At 44.2% G+C, this 19,662-nt stretch overlaps 1 protein-coding gene across 1 annotated transcript in view; it reads right to left on the bottom strand.

Annotated features, from left to right (window-relative positions):
* The window catches only part of POU2AF1 (POU class 2 homeobox associating factor 1), a 32,655-nt gene extending 15,787 nt beyond the window's left edge, over positions 1-16,868 (bottom strand). Inside the window, exon 1 of the mRNA XM_081843198.1 lies at positions 16,838-16,868. Coding sequence (XP_081699324.1) covers positions 16,838-16,853 — 16 coding nt within the window. The 5' untranslated portion in view covers positions 16,854-16,868. The remainder of the gene's footprint in view (positions 1-16,837) is intronic.
* Between the last annotated feature and the right edge of the window lie 2,794 nt (positions 16,869-19,662).

The following is a 19,662-nucleotide window of genomic DNA, read 5'->3' as shown; positions in this document are numbered from 1 at the left end:
CATTGTGGAAAGGGGAAATACACTTGCAGGAAATGTTGGCAGACTAAAGAATTTGGAGTTTATGGGAGAGGGCCACATGGAACCATAATTAAGACATTTGTGGGGAACTATAAGTAAGAGGTGAGAATGTTCTTACTCAAGGAAGTATCTGAGAATGTAATCTGGGAGAGTAATGTATATATTCAGCTTGTTTTGCTATGTTGTTTAATGCTCTTTTGCTTCAGTTATGTTTCATAAGGCCAGTTGTTTAGGGAAACAGGGAAGAAATTGAATTGTAACAAGTAGGGTTGAGGGCAGGGATGCAGGAGAAGTTGAATTCAGTTTGCATTTAAAGGCAAATCTAATTCTCACAATATACAAATGGAAACACCCACCTTTTGCAATTTGCACTCCTCTGAAGTTTGCAATGCAGTTCTTCAGTCAAGTGATTTGTACACAAATGATTATATTAAACAGTGCATAACATGTATTTATTATCAGAAATAACATACAAACATGCATTATCTTAGGGGGAAACTAAGTAGGAAGGAAAATATACTTTCAAGAAATCGTGTATTAGGCAAAAATGAATACAAAAATGTGTATATTAGGAGAAAATAGCACTAACACACTGGATAATTTTCATGAGGATTTTGCTTAAAACCAACCAACCACAAACTGCTGTAGAAATGTGAAAAAGCTGGATTTAAAATTGGAAAAATGAGAGAACCAAGGTTGACAAATGCTTCCACCCCTGCTCACAGTTTCACACATGAGCCCATAGGTCCCAAAACATGGGTGACCCATGTCCTGGCGACTCACAGATAATAAAAAGGTTTCTATTAAAACAGCATGGCTGTTATGGCAGTGAGTAAGCTTCGCCAGCAAGCGCTCTGCCTGATGCTCTAGCCCACCAAATAATTTTTGAAATCAATGCTTGCTCTCTCATCACTCTGCAGTCCAAGCATTCTCACAACTGGATGTCACAACTGGATGTCACAAATTGTCCAACACCTTTATCACAAATAATTTCCCATGCCTATTCTCTCTCTCTGCCTCTCTATTCCACTTCTGTCTCTGCATATGTAAAACATGTTGCCACAATCTTGTGAAATAATAATCTGTGCTTCTCTCTGGCCAGCCACCCTTTCCCAGCCTGCAGATATGTGAAGCAGAAATTCTAAAAGGTATTCTCTTACAGAGTCCTGTTGATCACAGATGGCGTCTGTACCTTTAACCTTGCAGAAATGGGCCAGAAGCATTTATCTTCACTTAACATCACTTGCTCATCATCACACAGTCTCCCGCCACAGTCCCCCTTCCTCCATTCTTCGTTTATCTTTCTGGAGCCATTGTATGAGGCAATAGCCCCTTCTGTTAAAGAATTCGTGTCTACCACCGTCTCCAGAGAATTAAGTAAGTTCACAGTTGACATTGACAAAAACACCTGCAAATTGTGCATTTATCTCTGAACCGTCTTTGGAACATTGGGGAGTAGCATGGGATGTAGGGATTGGGGGGGGAGAAATATGACTCAGACCACATTTAAAAGTGAATCTATCTAATTTGTACTTTCTGAAACAATATGAGACTAAGACACAGCCATCCTTCAAAATCCCCTCTTCTCTTCATTTTTCAGTGCAGTTTTTCAGCCAAGCACAAAAGTGCATATGCTAGGGTACAGTATGCATGCAATTGCATATATTGGTGAAAATAACATACAGAATGCATTCTGTTAGGAGGAAAATGCTTTGCAAAAAATGTGGATATTAGGCAAAACTGCATGCAAGCATTAATATTAGGAGAAATTCACACTCATATGTTGACAAATGTTCACGAGGACTTAGAAGAAAGTGCAAGCTGATGTTTAAAAGTGAGCTGAATTTTTTTTTTGGGGGGGGGAGAAATGGGGAGAAGCAAAAACTGTCAGATTTGGCCATCCTTGCTCAGAAGAACACTTGGGCAACTCTGTATTATCAGCAGGGACAAGGAAAAAGAGACAGTTGTGTTGATTCATCTCTCCAGAAAAGAATACTGCTTTGTAGAGGACAGGGTTATATTCTGGGGAAATAGATCCTTACCCAAATTTATAATAAACACCATTTAACCAAACTGTTGTGTAGTCGGCTCTTCCCAAATGGCGTAGTGGGAGTGTAGCTTTCCACCTGGCACAGACTTAAGGGACCCCTGATGTCTTACTTGCAAGTGCACATTTAAATCTTACAAGGAAAATCAGCGTGTCCTAGAGGACTTGAGATTATGAGAACCTTAAGAACAGACAAGGGAAATTAATGCCAAGCAGATTGATGGCACAGACAGACAGAGGACTCTCTCTCTCTCTCTCTCTCTCTCTCTCTGCAAAACCTTGGCTCCTGAAGCAACTGAGATGCAACTCCTTCCAGCTCTATTGGCTTCCTCCACCACAGAAACATGCTTATCACTGTTCTGTGTGTTGCACCAAGCACCACGGCAGTCATAGGAATGATAGACAGCCAGGAGGAATCTTGCTTTGGGAGGTTCAAATTGGTGTGAGGTCTTTCTCCTCCCTGCTCTGCATCTTGTCAGGGACCGATTCTTACCATGAGATAAGAAATGTTGGCACATGCCTTCCAGAACTGAGGAAGGGAGCATGTATTATTATTATTATTAGTTTGTTTTTAAAGAGAAGTGATTTAAACTCAAGCCAGATTTCATTCTTCACCTCCAGCGCATTCACTGTCTCACCTGCCGACAAGCTTCAAGGGCAATTAATGGTTATCGAGGAAAGATAACGTGCCCAGTAATTTTAATGTCCACAATTGTCAGAAGTCTTCATAAACACGCCTGCCCGATTTTAACCTGTTATTTCATGTCTCTCTCCCTGGGATTGATGCTGAAAACTGATTGCAAATATGACCTCTGACTCTGGCCTGGTCTATCCTTGCAACAGAATGAGGTGGTGTTGTCAGAATGGCTCTGCCTGCTTGAGAAATGTATTCAGAAATGTGATACCTGTGGGATGTTAGCATCCAGAATGCATATGCAAAGAATTGATTGCAAGAGCTGTAGAACTCTATGATGTCAAAGACTCTGTGGCAGTTATTTTCAGTTGGTACAGTTATGGCAGTTAATAGAACAGCCTTAACAGTTGTGTTGTGCTGCTTCCATCTGCCTCAGAGTTAGTCTGCAACAGTTTAGTCCAGGCATAGGCAAACTCCAGCCCTCCAGATGTTTGGGACTACAATTCCCATCATCCCTAGCTAACAGGACCAGTGGTCAGGGATGATGGGAATTGTAGTCCCAAACATCTGGAGGGCTGGAGTTTGCCTATGGCTGGTAATCTATGTGCATCTTAAGAAACATCCACCTGCATTGTATATATTTTATCTGCCACTGAAAGTACACTGAGTAAAAACTATATGTTATTTAAACTTTAGAAGAGAGGGTCTTGCGTAGTTTTTATAAGATAAAAAAAGAGAACTAATTAGAGAGTCAAACAACCCAGGGCTGTCTTCCGCATACTCTGCAAATGGGAACTAGAGTCTAATTCCCACCATTCTACTTAAAAATAATAACAACTTTACTTAAAGCTAGGAAACGGCCTCCCACTAGGTCAGAATATTGGTTTATCCAACCCAGTATTGGACTTCCCAGTTGGCAGTCTCTGAGGCACAGCAAGATCCACCTGATCCCTTTAACTATAAACACCAAGGACTGAATTTGGGGTCCCCTGCATGCAAATTACATGCCCTGACACTGAGCTATGGCCCCTACCCTGTTGTTTGCCTTTACTTATTTCCTTACATTTGTATTGTGCTTTTCTTCTCTCATGGGACACAGGGCAGCAGACATGTGGTTCTGTCAGGGACTGGACTGAAATAATGGGAGAGGAGGAGGAGGAGGCAGAGCTGGAGCAGCTGGCTGACATGTTATCACTATTTTATTTTATTTTGGTAATAATATTTATTAAATTTTCCATTTTAACAATCCAATAAAAACCACATTAAAAACATTCCAAATTATAAAATAATCAAACTATCCAAATTTAATGCCAAATTATAAGTCTTGGTTAGCTTTCCATGCTCTGAGGTTGAGGCTGACATGTTATCACTAGAAAGCATTCCAGACCGACCAGCTCCCAGAACCTGGCAAACCTTAAAAGTAGGAGACGAAAGGACCCAGAGACAGATGACCTAAGCGGCAACCGTAGAGGTGGTGGTGCTGTTGATGAAAGGAGAAGTGGAAGAGAATGGTGTGTGTGGAGATTACTCGGGACAACGCCATTATTCCAAGTGGTTGCATTCCCAAGCCTCTCTCTGTAAATATTGAATAAATAAAGTAAGGCAGCTGCCTCCTGTACCATCTTCAGACCAGCCTTCCCCAAGCTGGTGCCCTCCAGGATGTTGCTGGGCTCCAACTCCCATCAGATGCCCCCAGCTGGAACTGCCAATGCTTAGAGGATGGTGGGAATTGTAGTCCAGTTGACATCTCATGGGCACGACGTTGAAGGAAGTGGCTACTTCAGACCCTGGATAAACTTCAGAGGCACCCAAGGTTTCTTCAAAAGCCACAGTGAAAGGCAACGTTAACCAAGGAGAAATGTCTAAGGGCCCCTGAGAGTTTGCTGAGGGATTTTGAAAGGGTTTATTGGCAACAGCCCGTCACGGATATTCAGATCACAAAGGAGCTGAGCCCTCTTTTGAGAGCCTGCCAAGCTTCACTCACACTACCTCTCCAAGTTAGCTGGAAAGGACTTTTTTAAGATGAGTCACTAGGACTGTCCACTGAGCCAACTTTCCACTGAAAAGAGTTTGTCACCCTGCAAGGGTTTGCATGGCTGACTGGTTGCCTTTCAACCCCCAAAGTGCACACTTTCCGCTAGGCCTTTCCCCACCCCCTCCGACACTCTGGCAGGTGAGAAATCTATCAATTCAGAGGCGCAAACCAGAACACACTACTGTTTTCCTTCCCTCCCCCCGCCCCCCGCTTGCATTTCTGGTATAATCACAAACACACACACACATTAAAATAATAAGCTCTTGAGGAGATACAATGGAAATCCTTTTCTGTTTGCAGAAGTATGGAAAGCAAACATTCGCTTGATAACACAAACCCCAAGGAGCATAATTGTTATGATTCAGAAAGTGTTTCCTTCTCAAGGCAGTTGGGGTTCTTGGCTTGTTTCTCAAAAAATGAATTACACAAAATATTTTCTCACACTTTGGCACACACTGTGCACATTTGTTTTTTTTTAAAGAAAACAAACCATTCCAAACTTTGTACTCATGCAGGCCTGATTCCTTGTGCACTACAATAATGTACAGTGGTACCTCAGGTTAAGTACTTAATTCGTTCCGGAGGTCGGTTCTTAACCTGAAACTGTTCTTAACCTGAAGCACCATTTTAGCTAATGGGGCCTCCTGCTGCCGCCGCACCGCCGGAGCACGATTTCTTTTCTCATCCTGAAGCAAAGTTCTTAACCCGAGGTACTATTTCTGGGTTAGCGGAGTCTGTAACCTGAAGCGTATGTAACCTGAAGCGTATGTAACCTGAGGTACCACTGTACACTGTGCATACACCAGGACAGCAGGGGCTTTCTTGAATAGCACTCACAGGCATGCTCACATTACAGACCACCACCTCCTCTTCCCAGAGAACCATAGGAACTTAAGAGCCCCGGTGGATCAGGCCAACAGCTCATTTAGTTAAGCGTCCTGTTCTCACAATGGACAACAAGATGCCTATGGAATGCCTATGGAATGCCTATGGAATGCCTATGGAAAGCAGGACCCTGGGAATTGTAGGTCTGTTGGAAACACCTCGCCAAACTACAGCTCCCAGGATGCCCTGAGGGAAGCCAAACTGCTTAAAGTGGTATAAAACCACTGTGCATTTGTAATTTAGACGAAATCTTAGCATAGGCAGTGATTGTGCTATGCCCTCTGTACAGTCAAAGAGGAAGTATCAGAAGGCGAAATCGTTTGCATGTGTGATTTGAGGCCAGAGCACAGACTACCCTGTGGCGTGGTAAACGGAAGCCCCTTAGCATTCAACAAGCACAGAAGCAAAACTGAGACCCTGTTTAGACAATCATGTATATTATTTCAGTTGTGACACACAGTTCACACTTATTCTGCCTTCTCTCGCCGCCATTCCAGCTTGCTTCTACGTTCTTCCCTTTTTAAACCCACTTAAATCAGAGCACCATCATGACTACAGGAATAAAACAGAGTTTGCACCTGCTGCCCCAACGCTGAGCACATTTACTCCAGAATAAGCGGCAGTTTGCTGTCGAAAATGGTGTTTCAAAAGTAATAAAAGGAGCACCTGTCACCAAACCTGAGTTTCAGGTGAAGCATCCTTTTGCTGTTAGGCTCATTTACATGCGGGGGGGGGGGGGAGTCCCAATACATCTGGCGGCAAGAAGTCAAGGACAAAAATCGTGTCTTCCTCCCATGGTATATTCAGAAGCAAATTGGACCAGCAGCTGAATCTTAACATCAGCAGGGGCAGTGGAACAATGCGTCTCCTTCAGACTTCCTTTGTTGCCGCATTTCTAGCCACAGGCTGGCATTTGAAAACTCCTTGTCCTCTTTTTTTTTTGCTCCGGTACTTTCCCCATAAAAACTCACTCTTTGTCACTGAATCAGACCAAACTCAAATTGCTGTTTGCTATTTGTTCCGATTCAGAATGGGTTTTCATGGGGGAGATGCCAGAAGAAGAAGAGTTTGGATTTGATATCCCGCTTTATCACTACCCGAAGGAGACTCAAAGCGGCTAACATCCTCCTTTCCCTTCCTCCCCCACAACAAACACTCTGTGAGGTGAGTGGGGCTGAGAGACTTCAGAGAAGTGTAACTGGCCCAAGGTCACCCAGCAACTGCATGTGGAGAAGTGAGGAAGCGAACCCAGTTCACCAGATTACGAGTCCACCGCTCTTTACCACTACACCACAGGGACTTGGCACCAGGAACAGAAAGTAAAAGAGGCAAGCAGGCTGGGATCAGGAGGACCACAGGATGGAAAGAAATTGGGAGCCAGAAGAAACCGGGTCTAGGAATCAAGACGTTCAGCTGAACCATACATGCTGGTAGCAAGTGCAAGAGGAAGCAATGAGTATGGGGGTAAACATGGTAGACATGAATGCGAGGAGGAAACCTATAAAGCTGGCAGTGTGAGGAAGAAGCTGTTGAGCTGCTCTATCTTGGAGAGACTAACTGGAAGCCGGAGCTGATCAGACGAGACCACAGCTGGGACTATTTTGGGTAGATAATCTCAGAGCAGGTGGCTGGGTTGAGGAGGTGTAGAACGACATCTGGAGGCAGAACAGCCTCTGCTTTGAAATGCTATTTTAGATGGTTTTGAGTGAAACGGTAATATATTTCATATCAGCAAGGTGAAAAAATAACTAATTGCCAGTCTGCATGACAGGTTATTTACCCATCGAGCCCAGTACTCTGACTGGTAGCAGCTTTCCGGAGTCTCAGGCAGGGGCTCTTTCCAATTCCCTGTTAAGTTCATCTTCTCTCAGCTTTCCAGTTTTCCAGTCTTCAGTCACACCCATAGCACACTTTTAAAGTGCTCCCTTGAATCCTGGGAACTAGAGTTTACCCCACCACAGGGCTATAATTGCCAGCACTTTTAACAAACTACAGTTTCCAGGATTATTATTTTGGGGGGGGGGCGACCAATGTGCTTTAAATGTACTTACGGTGTGGATGAATCCTGCATTCGGTTTGTGGCTTATTTATTTTTTAAATTTGTAAGCATTTTAGTGCAAATCTCTCCTAATACACACATCTTCATATGTAACGTTACCTACTAGAAACATTTTTGCTAGCCGTTTCCATAATATGCGTTCTGCATGTTATATTATCACAAATTAAATGCACTAATAAGCACACTTTACTAATGAGCATTTATGTACACATTACTTGGCTGCAGAACTGCGGTGCAAATTTTGGAGAAGCGTGAATTTCAAAGAATGCTTTTCTTCACGTATTCTTCCAGAAAGTGTGCGTTAAGCATGTGAACCAAACCTAATTGCTCCCCCATGTCTACCTGCTACCCCCAACCCTTTTAACTTGAGATTCCAGGGGTGTAATGCAGGGCCTTTGACACCTAAAGTGTGTCACTGAAAGATAGCCCATTTGCATCAAGGAGGGCCCTGCCAAGTAGAATTGCCTGGGATCAAATCAGGGCGCATTCAGATTTCTAGTCTAATGCTCTCGCAGCTGAGCTACTTTGGCTCCTGTGTTCACAAGGACATTGCCACATCCATGCCCTCTCCACACCTTCCTGTGCCATCAGGGTAAGACTTGGGGGCAGACATTCAGGGCCCTACTCAGCATAATGAGCAGAGATGAGGGGCCCCAATGCAGTATGGTGGGCTCTGTCACCTGTTGAACTAGGTGAATTAATATGACACATTACCATCGAGAGAGAGAGAGAGAGAGAGAGAGAGATGCCACACAAAAACTCTTCAGCCTAGGACTCTGCAGTTCCAGAGGATGTCTTTGACTCTAGTAAGTGCCATATTTTTTCGTATATAAGACGCCCCCGTGTATAAAATGGGGGGGGGTGTATCCGTGTATAAGACACCCTCTAATTTTTGACATTATTTTTTTAGGAAAAAAACCTAGTCTTATACATGGAAAAATACGGTACAGTGGTACCTCTGGATATGAACGGGATCCGTTCCGGAGCCCCGTTCGCATTCTGAAGTAAACGTAAGATGCGACTGTGCGTCTGCGCGTGCGCTGGTCATGTTTCGCCGCTTCCACGCATGCGCATGACATCATTTTGAGCATCTGCGCATGCGCGAGCAGTGAAACCCGGAAGTAACACGCTCCGTTACTTCCGGGTCACCATGGAGCGCAACCCGAAAATACTTAACTTGAAGCTACTTCAACCCGAGGTATGACTGTATATGCTTCCTACGACTTCACGTTCTGTGATTCTCCTGAGTTGGTGGGAAAGTGGGGACACAAGAAGAGCCAGGTGCATCCTGGGACTTAAAGTCAACAGCCCTCTTCCATTGCTTGCCTCCCCCCCCCCAGCAACCAGTAGTAAGTGGCGCAGGCTGCCCCTGAACATGGAGGTTCTACTTTGCCATCACCGTGAATTTGACAGTTTGCATGGACAATAATATGGAAGCCACACAGCCGTGCCCCTATGTTTGTCCCTGCAGCCCTCAGAATCTCAAGAGGAGCGCCAAAAAACGACACTACCTTGGAAGGGGTCCTGAAGAGGGATCTCTCTGTGACCTCAAGAGTACCTTTTTCCTCCTTGGCTGCTGTGCAGCTGTGTAAGAGGTAGCTGGCCTGTGGGAATGCCTTCTGCTTCCTACTGCGGTTGTCAACTCAGTGCTGGGTCAACACGCAGAAGACAACCCTTGTTTTCTTGACTGTCAATTGCTCCCATCGCCCTGTCAGTGAGCTTGTGGCCTCAGTTTGACGCTGTGTGTGTCACCGCAATCCCCCAACAGTGTCAGTTATCCAGCAACGCTCACCCACCCACCCTTGGTGCATGTTGAGGCCTGTTTGTTGGAGAGACTCTTGCAGGCTCCCTTCTGAAACTGACACAGGTCTAGCTTTTCCCAGGGTGGCATTTGATTTTCTGGAGCAAAGCTGTCACTTAAAGCTGGCAAGGAATGGATCCAACCCCCCGTGCCCTCCCCATCTCTGGTCACATCTGGGTCAGGATGTTTCAATAAACATTTAACCCTGTGCAAAGATATTAAGCAAACACCAGGCTGGGAGTGTTTACTCAGTGATCAAAAGCCCTTGAGCAAAAGTAGAGCTGGTTATAGCGCTGGAGAATTCTGAGTATATGGCTGACAGTGCATGTGGGAAAAGCGTTTTGCATGGGCCTTATTGGCGCGTGTGGCAGAAGAGGAAAACCCCACCAATACAAAGCAGTAGTGGCCTATGTCCAGTGCTTAGCTCTGAGTGCTAGAATGGTTAGGTTGCAAGAACTGGAAAGGCTGCAGACTCCTGGATACTGAGGAGTCCAGCCATGATGGTGCTTGCACAGAGGGAATGATAGCTCTGCCAGTGGTAAGGGAAGGGCGAATCCTGTCAATTTTTGTTTCTTCCAGTCTTCAGTTCTTCACGTTTCCACATCAGTTGTGATTCATTTCTATGCAATTTTTTCATAATAGACACTTTCTTTTCTGTGCAATTATGCCTGATACGCATATTTTTTGCAAAACAGCTTCTTCTAACATACTGCATTTATGGATGCTATTTTCGTTTATGCACCTTTTTAGGCATGCAGTTCCTTAGCTTGTGCGTTTTTGTACACATCGCTTGGTTAGAGAACTGCACTGCAAAATCTGGTGTGCAAATGGAGGTGTGCAAAATGCCGAAAGGCGGCTGCATTTTGGTTCTCGCACTATTTCAGAAAGTAAGTGCAAATTAAATATTAACTGAATTGGATTTGTCTGCCAGAAGGTCCCAGATTCAGTCCCTGGCATCTCCTGTCGTAAGGACCAGGTAACAGATAATGGGAAAGCCCTCTGCTGTAGATGCTAGAGAGCCATTGTCTGGCTGAGTATGCAAAGATACTTGCCTTTGTAGAAGGCCAATACCTCAATGGCAGAAGTCCCCGCTTCAGTCCCTGACATCTCCAGGTAGGGCTGGGACAGATTCCCTGTCCGAAACCTTAGAGAGCTGCTGCCAGTCAGTGTAAACAACACTGAGCTAGATGGACAGGTGAACTGCCTCAATAGATTGCAGCTTCCAGTTTTGTGACAAGATTGGCCTAAATGGGAAAGGTGTCTCTTAAAGCAAGGTCTTTGCTTATATGTATATCCTAGACATGTTAAGACAGCATCACAGTTCCTGGACTTGAGGTTCCTAGCCAGGGAATTGATGAAGAGGCAGGTTTGGGAGGCAACAAGGGGTTGGGTGGCAGCCAAGATGTATAGCTGTGTCCCTCTCCAACAAATATATGCCACTCTGAGGGAGTGCGAGTCACTGATGCAATATAGTGGGCCGTGACCTGGGATTGGCTCTCCAGGATCACATGACATACTCCCAGGACCAAGAGGTCTCTGGTCCATGATATGAGTCTATCCTGGTTTAAGCTACAGTTTTAAAAATAAGGAGAAGGAATTTGGGATCCAGATGATGCCAAACTCCGCTCCAGGCATCACATGGTTTGCTCACTCTGCCAATTTGGCAAATACACATGAAGTGAGAAAATGTCACGCTTCATGCTGGGCTCTCTTTGCTACTAATCATAACTGTATGAAGAGCCTACTGGGTCAGGCCAATGGCCCATCTAGCCCAGCATCCTGTTCTCACAATGGCCAACCTGTGGGGAAATCGCAAGCAGGACCTGAGCACAAGAGAACTCTCTCTAGAACAACAACAACAACAATTTATTATTTATACCCCGCCCATCTGGCTGGGTTTCCCCAGCCACTCTGGATGGCTTCCAGCAAAATATTAAAATGCAATAATTCATCAAATATTAAAAGCTTCCCTAAACAGGGATGCCTTCAGATGTCTTCTAAAAGTCAGATAGTTGTTTATTTCCTTGACATCTGATGGGAGGGCGTTCCACAGGGCAGGCACCACTACCGAGAAGGCCCTCTGCCTGGTTCCCTGTAACTTCACTTCTCGCTGTGAGGGAGCTGCCAGAAGGCCCTCAGAGCTGGACCTCAGCGTCCAGGCAGAACGATGGGAGTGGAGACGCTCCTTCTAGCAGATGGTATTCAGAAGCATTACTGGATCTGACCATGAAGGCAGAGCATAGCCACCCCCTGTGCTACAGTTAGATATGGGGCAGAAATTTGATTCAGTTCACAATTTAAAGACAAACACACCAAATCTACGCTTTCTGAAGCGGTACGTGAATCGAAACTGTTTTTTGAAATTCAAACGTCTCTGAATTTTGCAGTGCAGTTCTCCAGCCAAGCTACGTGTTCAAAAATGCACGTACTAGAACAAAGTCTGCATATATTAGTGAAAAGAACATGCAAAGATTCCTTATATTAGGGGAAATTGATTTGCAAAACTGTGCATGGTAGGCAATGTTGCATATAAACTGGGAGAAGCCGAAATTGACAGATTTGCCCATCCTTAGCTGCATTTTACATTTCAAGAAACAAAAAAATCTACTAAGAACCCTGCTGATGTTGTTGGCAGTCAAGCAGCTGTTTTACGAAGCCTCAATGAAGTTCGTTCCCCCCACCAACTTTTCCCAAGGTGGCTTCGCCTGAACGGAGGCGCACATGATGGAACACATCACACATGGCGGTTTCATCTTTCGGTCTCACTTCTCAAGAACTCTCAGAGCTGGGTTCTTAACCCTCACCTGCTGCAGAATCAGTGAAGGATAAACATTTGACATCCACCTTTTCATTTCAACTGGCTGTGCTCGGGATGTCTAAATATTTGATGTTCTGAATTTCCAAGGGGACTCATTTGCACAGTGGCAGTTTAAGAACTGCGCTAAATGGATCCGTGGTCCTGCATCCTTTCCCCATCAGTCACCAACAAGATGCTTCTGGGAAAACCCCAAACCAGGGTGTGAAGGAAAGAACCCCCCCTCCCACTGTTTGTCCCCAGCACCTGGTACTCAGAGTGTTAAGTTGTGGGTGAACATATCAGACAACACAGTGATTCTTCAAACAGCTCTTGTTTATTCACAGGCCAGAACAGAACTGAACTGAAGGGTTCAGCCACCCAGCTTATATAGAGCTCCACTACAACGCAACAGTAACCACTTTCTGTAACTATCCAATCACTGAATGCAACTTTCAATCCCTTATTTGCATATGTGGACCCGAGTGAAAACTATCTACAGTATCCCCCTGCTGGCCCAGGGTGAGAACTTCAGTACATAACACAGAGGGACACTGCCTTTGAACCAGGGGTTCTATTTTGTGTCCTTTGATAGGACCATTTACTCCATGAATTTGTTTAATTCTTTTTAAAATCTCCCTAAGCCAGTGGCCATCTTAGGGCAGCATATTCCATAAATTAACTGTTGGAAATGCCCAAAATAAGAAAGCACTTCAAAATATGTGTTGGTTCACAGCCAGAATGTGGTTGGTTAAAAGTTCGTTTTTTTAAAAAAAGCATTCGCAGTAATGGCGAACCAAATGGAGTAGCAGCCTCCAGTTCCAATTGGGATGGAGGAGAAATTCAGATAGCCTAATTCACACTTTTCAAAACAACACACGGACCAAAACACCACTATCCTTTGAAATTCACACTTCTCCGAATTTTGCAGTGAAGTTCTCCAGCTAAACAAGGCATACAGAAATACATGGATTTGTATGAGATAGGATACATCTGGAATTTCCAGGACATAGCCGGGATTCGGCCGTTGGAAACTGTGTCCGGGCAGAAATTGCTGAAATATATGGGAAAATTCAGACGTATGGCAACCCATGTCAGAAGTGTAAATTTTGGTGAATTTCCTTAAAAATAGCTCAAAAACTTCATTATTATTTTTTAAGATTTTGCCATAAAAGGTTAAACAACTTTTGCATCTGGATTTTCACTTTTAGAAATATGACATCCCTAATATAAAACGTGCCTATAAAGGCATATATTAGTGAAAAATAACAAAAGTAACATTTATTAAAGGAGAATTGCATACAAACATGAGTTCAATAGGCAAAATGTGCGCTTAAATGGCACTTAAAGTTCATGAGAACTTTAAAAGTAAATAAACATAATAAACGAACAGAAATGAGGAGAACTGTGCTTAAGATTTGGAAAAGTAAGAAACGGAGAGAACCGAAGCTGAAAGCTTCAATCATCCCTGTTGATGGATGTACATACTGTACTTTTACCTGCTTTTTCTGATTTGTCAGCCACTTTGAATCTATGCTATATAGAAAAGAAGGAGTGAAAGAAATAAAGGTGGTTGGGTACCCTGTAGTTACTCTGTGTTAACAGGCATTCTGCACATGCTCAAATGCAATAGCCCAACAGCAGCTGCCAGTGGCCTGATCGATGCCATTCCCCTTAACTCTTTGCTGATTATTTGACATTTTTTGAAGGCAGATGCAAAAGAAAAGATTCACTTTCTAAAATGGAAATTGTTTGGTTGGCAACCACTGCTGTCATTAAAAAAAAAAAGCATTGCTGCGCTTGTGAATCATTCAGTGACATTTGATTCATGGTGACTAATCTGACAAAAGCATTGGAAATATTCTCTCTGCATTATACATGCTGGAAATTTGCTTGCCCCACAGAAAGTAAATCGACTCGCCAAAAAAGGTGAGTAAAAAAGGGACGTGACAAGAGGTAAATGATATTATGCATTGTCTAGAGAAAGCGGACAGTCTTTATCCCTCTCTCAAAGAAGCTGAATGTTGGAAGAAGGTTCAGGACAGACCAAGGCAGGTGCATAGTTAACCTATGACATTTGCTCCCACTCCCTGCAATTACAGCCACCAACTTGGACGGCTTTAAAAGAAGGTTGCATAAACTCCTGGTGGAGAAGGCTACTCCTGGCTACTAGCCTGCTGTCTATACTCTACAGTGGTACCTCGGGTTACATACGCTTCAGGTTACATACGCTTCAGGTCGCAGACTCCGCTAACCCAGAAATAGTACCTCGGGTTAAGAACTTTGCTTCATGATGAGAACAGAAATCATGCTCCGGTGGCACGGCAGCAGCAGGAGGCCCCATTAGCTAAAGTTGTGCTTCAGGTTAAGAACAGTTTCAGGTTAAGAACAGGCCTCCGGAACAAATTAAGTACTTAACCCGAGGTACCACGGTACTTGCACTGTCAGAGGCAACGTGTCTCTGAATAGCACTTGGTGGGATTCACAGTTGGGGAGTGTTGCTGTTGCGCTCATGTCTTGCTTTTAGGGCTTCACAATTGACTACTCTGAGAACAACATGCTGAACTAGAGGGGATTTTGGTCTGATCCAACAGGGCTCTTCTTAGATCATTACGTTCTTAACATTCTTTCATCCTCCATCTCTGTAAAACGGTGCTTTAACTTCACCACTATCCTTGGAAGCCTTAGGTAAGTTACAGTGGTACCTCAAGCTGCATACTCTTCAGGTTACAGACTCCACTAACCCAGAAATAGCACCTCGGGTTAAGAACTTTGCTTCAGGATGAGAACAGAAATCGTGCTCTGGCGGCGCGGCAGCAGTGGGAGGCCACATTAGCTAAAGTGGTGCTTCAGGTTAAGAACAGTTTCAGGTTAAGAACGGACCTCCGGAACGAATTAATTACTTAACCCGAGGTACCACTTTACCCTCTGTACGCTCCTAATGGCAAGCTTGCTCGGCTGCGGGCAGATAACACGATGCTGTGACATTTCCTGGGATTCCACGTACCTTGGTTTTTAGAGAATAACAGTGGCGTCCTTTACTGCAGGGGTTGACAGGCTTCAGGCTTGCAAGACCTGCCATATTTACGCAAATCTAATGCGCCATCGAATTTAATGTGCACCCTAATTTTCTTCGATGTAATTTGACCCAAAAAGGTGTGCATTACTTTCAAGTAAATGTGGCACATTGTTTTTCAGTAGAACTCCAGGGCTCAATCAGAGTGAGGTCAATTATCTATTGCTCCTCACAGATGCAAATCGATATCTAAGTTATGATTGATCAGGGATCCTGACACAAAATTCCCTGATCAGTAGTAAAGCAGCACTAAGACCTGATCAAAGGGAGGCAGTTATTATACAGGTGAGGATCACTGAGGCTGAGAGGAAAGAGGTTTGCACAAGATCATCCTCAGCAGATTTTTTAAAAATCCATTTTACTTGCTATTGTTGAAGTATTGGGAATCAGAAATCCTTGCCAAACTACTGCACATGACACAGCTATCAACTAGGGGATTCTGCTCTCTCTTCTGCACACCTAACATGCTTACTTGGAAGCAAGTCCCATTGTATTCACTGGGGTTTACTCCCTAGTAAGTGTGCTTAGGATCACTGCCTAAAGCTGCTGAGCTATTACCCACTTACCTTGGAGAATCCTCCATTAAAGGTCAGTGGGCTCTACCCAGCTAAGTTATACTCAGAGTAGACCCATTGAAATGAACGAACCTAAGTTAGTCGTGTCCATTAATTTCAATAAGTCTACGCTCAGTAGAATTAGCATTGGATACAACTCAGCAGGACTGGCTTCTAAGTAAAACTATGCAGGATTTAAATCGCACTGTGAATTTGTATGTGTGCCAGAAAACAAGTGATGGTTCAGATAATTTGCCTTTCCAGTACACAAAAGCCAAACGTCTTCTCTGAAGGCATTGCCACAGATCTGTCAGCCTCAGATCTGTGGATTCTTAGCAGGCGCACTTGAAGCAAAGCTGAACGGTACCAAGGTGAGAGTTAAAAGAGTAAGAAGAGTTAATTCTATTCTGTTGGTTGCCAGCCAGGATTCAGTGACAAAACGTTGCAAGGTAGTTCTAGAGAGCAGTGTTCATCTGAGCATATGCAAAGTGCTCACCATTTATCACCCGGTAAGCACGGCTTGTTCCAAATATGCCAGAGAGCAAGAGGAAAAGGCTTCAGCCTTGCACCTCCTTCTTTTTTATGCTGTGAATGATTTAATCTGGAAGAGCTCCAGGGCCATCTCTGCTTAAGTCACAAACTCTCAGCCTCAGTCCCCCCCAGCTGCAAAATGTGAATAAGAATAAAGACCTACCTCAGAGTGGTTCCAGTACAATAAAAACTGAGAAGCACTTTGGAAAATCCAAAAGGATAATAAAAATTAGCAGTTCTTCCTCTACAGTTTTGCTACAGAACTGTTCAACAGTGCAATCCTAACAATGTCTACTCAGCAATGCATCTTATTGAATTCAGTAGGGCTTACTCCCAGAGCCTATCTTTGCATTCTAGTTGTTATTATTATTATTAAAAAAAAAAAGAAGAGTCCAGAACTCACATTTTTGCCAGTGCATATTCTGGGGCAAGAGGGGGTCCTTTCCACCCCTCTTGGGCTTATTAGTTGCTCGTTGCACCTTGATGTGATAACAGGCCGTCAAGATGTTCCTTTCAGCTTTTTTCTTTAAAGACCAGGTTCCCGCTGAACGGCGTGACGATGTCACATCCTCTAACCACAAGCACTTAAAAAAAAAATTCCCTCCCTTTTGCACAGTGCTGTTCTTCACCACAACATACAGTTCCTCCAAAGTTACTGTAATGTGAAAGATGTTGGGCACAAACGGCACAAATTTCTTATCTGAGCGTTAAAAACAACAACAATCACCCCACAAAGAACACCGCATATTTTCAGCCTAATAAAGTAAGCTGTTATTTATGGGAGGAAGGCACTGTTGTAGGATTCTTAAGGCCAGTAGACCTTTTATTAGGGGAACTTCAGACCCAGGAACTAAATGTGGCCCTCTGGACCTCTCTGCCTGGCCCTCAGAATGCTCCCTGGCCATACCCACTTTCCCTAGGCAAGGTCCTGCTGTGCAGTCTTAGTGCTTTTTGCCTGACTGGAGAGCATCCTTGAACTCTGATAAAGCATTTTGCTTGTCTGAATGGAGGATAGTGTCGAAACTAGTCTGTAGTACAAGACTAAAATTTACATAGGTCGCTCCACCCACTTTTGCCTCTGGCTCCACCCACCAGTCAGATGTGGCCCTTGGAAGCTTGCCCAGAAGAGAATGTGGCCCTCTGACTGAACCCATCACTTAGATAACCTTGTGAGTGCCTGCTCACAACCAGTGGAAATTAGCCGGGTGAGTCATGAGGAGCCCTTCTGCTCATATTCTGATGTGAGCTAGAGGATTTGGGTGAAGAGCTGCAACTCAGAAGTGGCTGCTCCTTTGAGTGCATCAGTTCAAACCTTGGTGATTCCAGTCAAAAAGGACCAGGCAACAGGACCTTGCCTGAGACCCTGCCAGGCAGAGGACAAAATCTGACCCTGGAGATTGAGTCTGTTTTAAGGTAGCTTCCAGGATACTTTAAATTCTCTGCTAAAACCAGTTGGCGGTTCTCCTCATTTATTTACACCAAATGAAGGACTTGTCTCAGTAACGATTCTCAAGAAAGGTGGCTGGTCTCATGTGTGCACCCCCACTCCAGTTTCTTTACAAGAATCTGAAGTCCCTGGGGTCCCTATGTCAGAAATTGGGAGGAAGCACCTGTAAGAATGTCATGCCTCATCGGACAAAGACGACCGATTCCTTTCGGGTTCATGCATGTGAAAATATAACATTTCCTATAAGGGTCAGAGCACGGTTAGTCATTTTAAAATCAAAAATGCCGCTTTAAAGTGGAGAAAGACTGACAGATGAAACAGCCCCAGCTGTTTCAGTGAAGTCTTGTTTTTAGAACATCAGGGCAGCCTGGCTGCTGGAGCAGACCAAAGGCCTATCTAGACCAGTAGCCTGTTTTTGACAGCGGCTGACCAGATGCCTGAAATACAAAGCCCATGGGCAGGAGATGAGCATAAGAGCCCCTTCTTTCTGGAGGTGGTCTAAAGGAAAAATTCAATTCAGTTTGCATTTAAAAGTGAACCTACCAAATTCTCACTTTCCGAACCAAAACACAGCCGTCTTTCAAAATCTGTGCTTCTCTGAATTCTGCAGCGCAGTTCTCCAGCTACATTACCTGTACAGAAATTAATATATTGGGGTAAAAAAGAGTGCATAAAATGTGCATATTAGTGAAATATAAACCTTGGGGTTGTAAGTTCTGCTCAGAGTAAACCCACCTAAATTAATGAGCTTAAATTAGTCATGACCACGAATGTTTATGAGTCTCCTTAGAGTAGGAGCAGCATTTGAAAGAGGCCCTGGGAATGTTGACACTGGGCATTCCATGTTGTTGTTGCAAAATGGTGGTTGACAGCCATTGACGGGGTCCATTCCAAAGTGCCACCAATGAGAAGACATGCCCAGGGAGGAGAGGGGAGGTGGGTGACTGGCGGCAGTATACACATTCTTCAGTAGATGCAACACAAGGTGTGTTGGGGTGAAGCAATGCCAAGCAATGGTTCATGTTGTTGCAGCTCCAAGCTGTGAGTCCACTCAGGGAACAATTCAAAGTGTTGGTGCTGACCTTGAAAGCCCTAAACGGCCTCGGTCCTGTATATCTGAAGGAGCGCCTCCATCCCCATTGTTCAGCCCAGACACTGAGGTCCAGCTCCGAGGGCCTTCTGGCGGTTCCCTCACTGTGAGAAGTGAGGTTACAGGGAACCAGGCAGAGGGCCTTCTCGGTGGTGGCGCCCGCCCTGTGGAATGCGCCTCCCATCAGATGCCAAGGAAATAAGCAACTATCCTACTTTTAGAAGACATCTGAAGACAGCCCTGTTTAGGGAAGTTTTTTATGTTTAATTCTGTATTGTATTTTTAATATTTGATTGGGAGCTGCCCAGAGTGGCTGGGGCAGCCCAGTGAGATGGGCAGGGTATAAATAAAAAAATATTATTATTATTATTATTATTATTGTTGTTGCTGCTGCTGCTGCTGTTGTTGTTAAACACTGGATTTAGGGTCTTGGAGGTGGTTGCTCCACACAGGGCACCAATCCGAGAGGGCACAAAATATTAACAATAACAATAACAATAATATCTATATTTATACAGTAACTACTGAGGAGATTCATAAAAAAGCAACTGTACAAACATGAATTACTGTAAAAATAAGAAATATTGGAGGGCCCCCCAAATTTTGTCTTCACTGAAGGTGCCATATTACCAAAGCCCCCCCCCCCCCCGATTCAGGTCTGGCACTGGCACCATTTTCTGTAGTGAAGCAA

This window comes from Podarcis erhardii, assembly GCF_964252035.2.
Source record: "Podarcis erhardii genome assembly, chromosome: 16".
Lineage (NCBI taxonomy): Eukaryota > Metazoa > Chordata > Lepidosauria > Squamata > Lacertidae > Podarcis > Podarcis erhardii.
The sequence above is the reverse complement of the archived record's forward strand: the minus strand, read 5'-3'. Positions and strand labels throughout refer to the sequence as shown.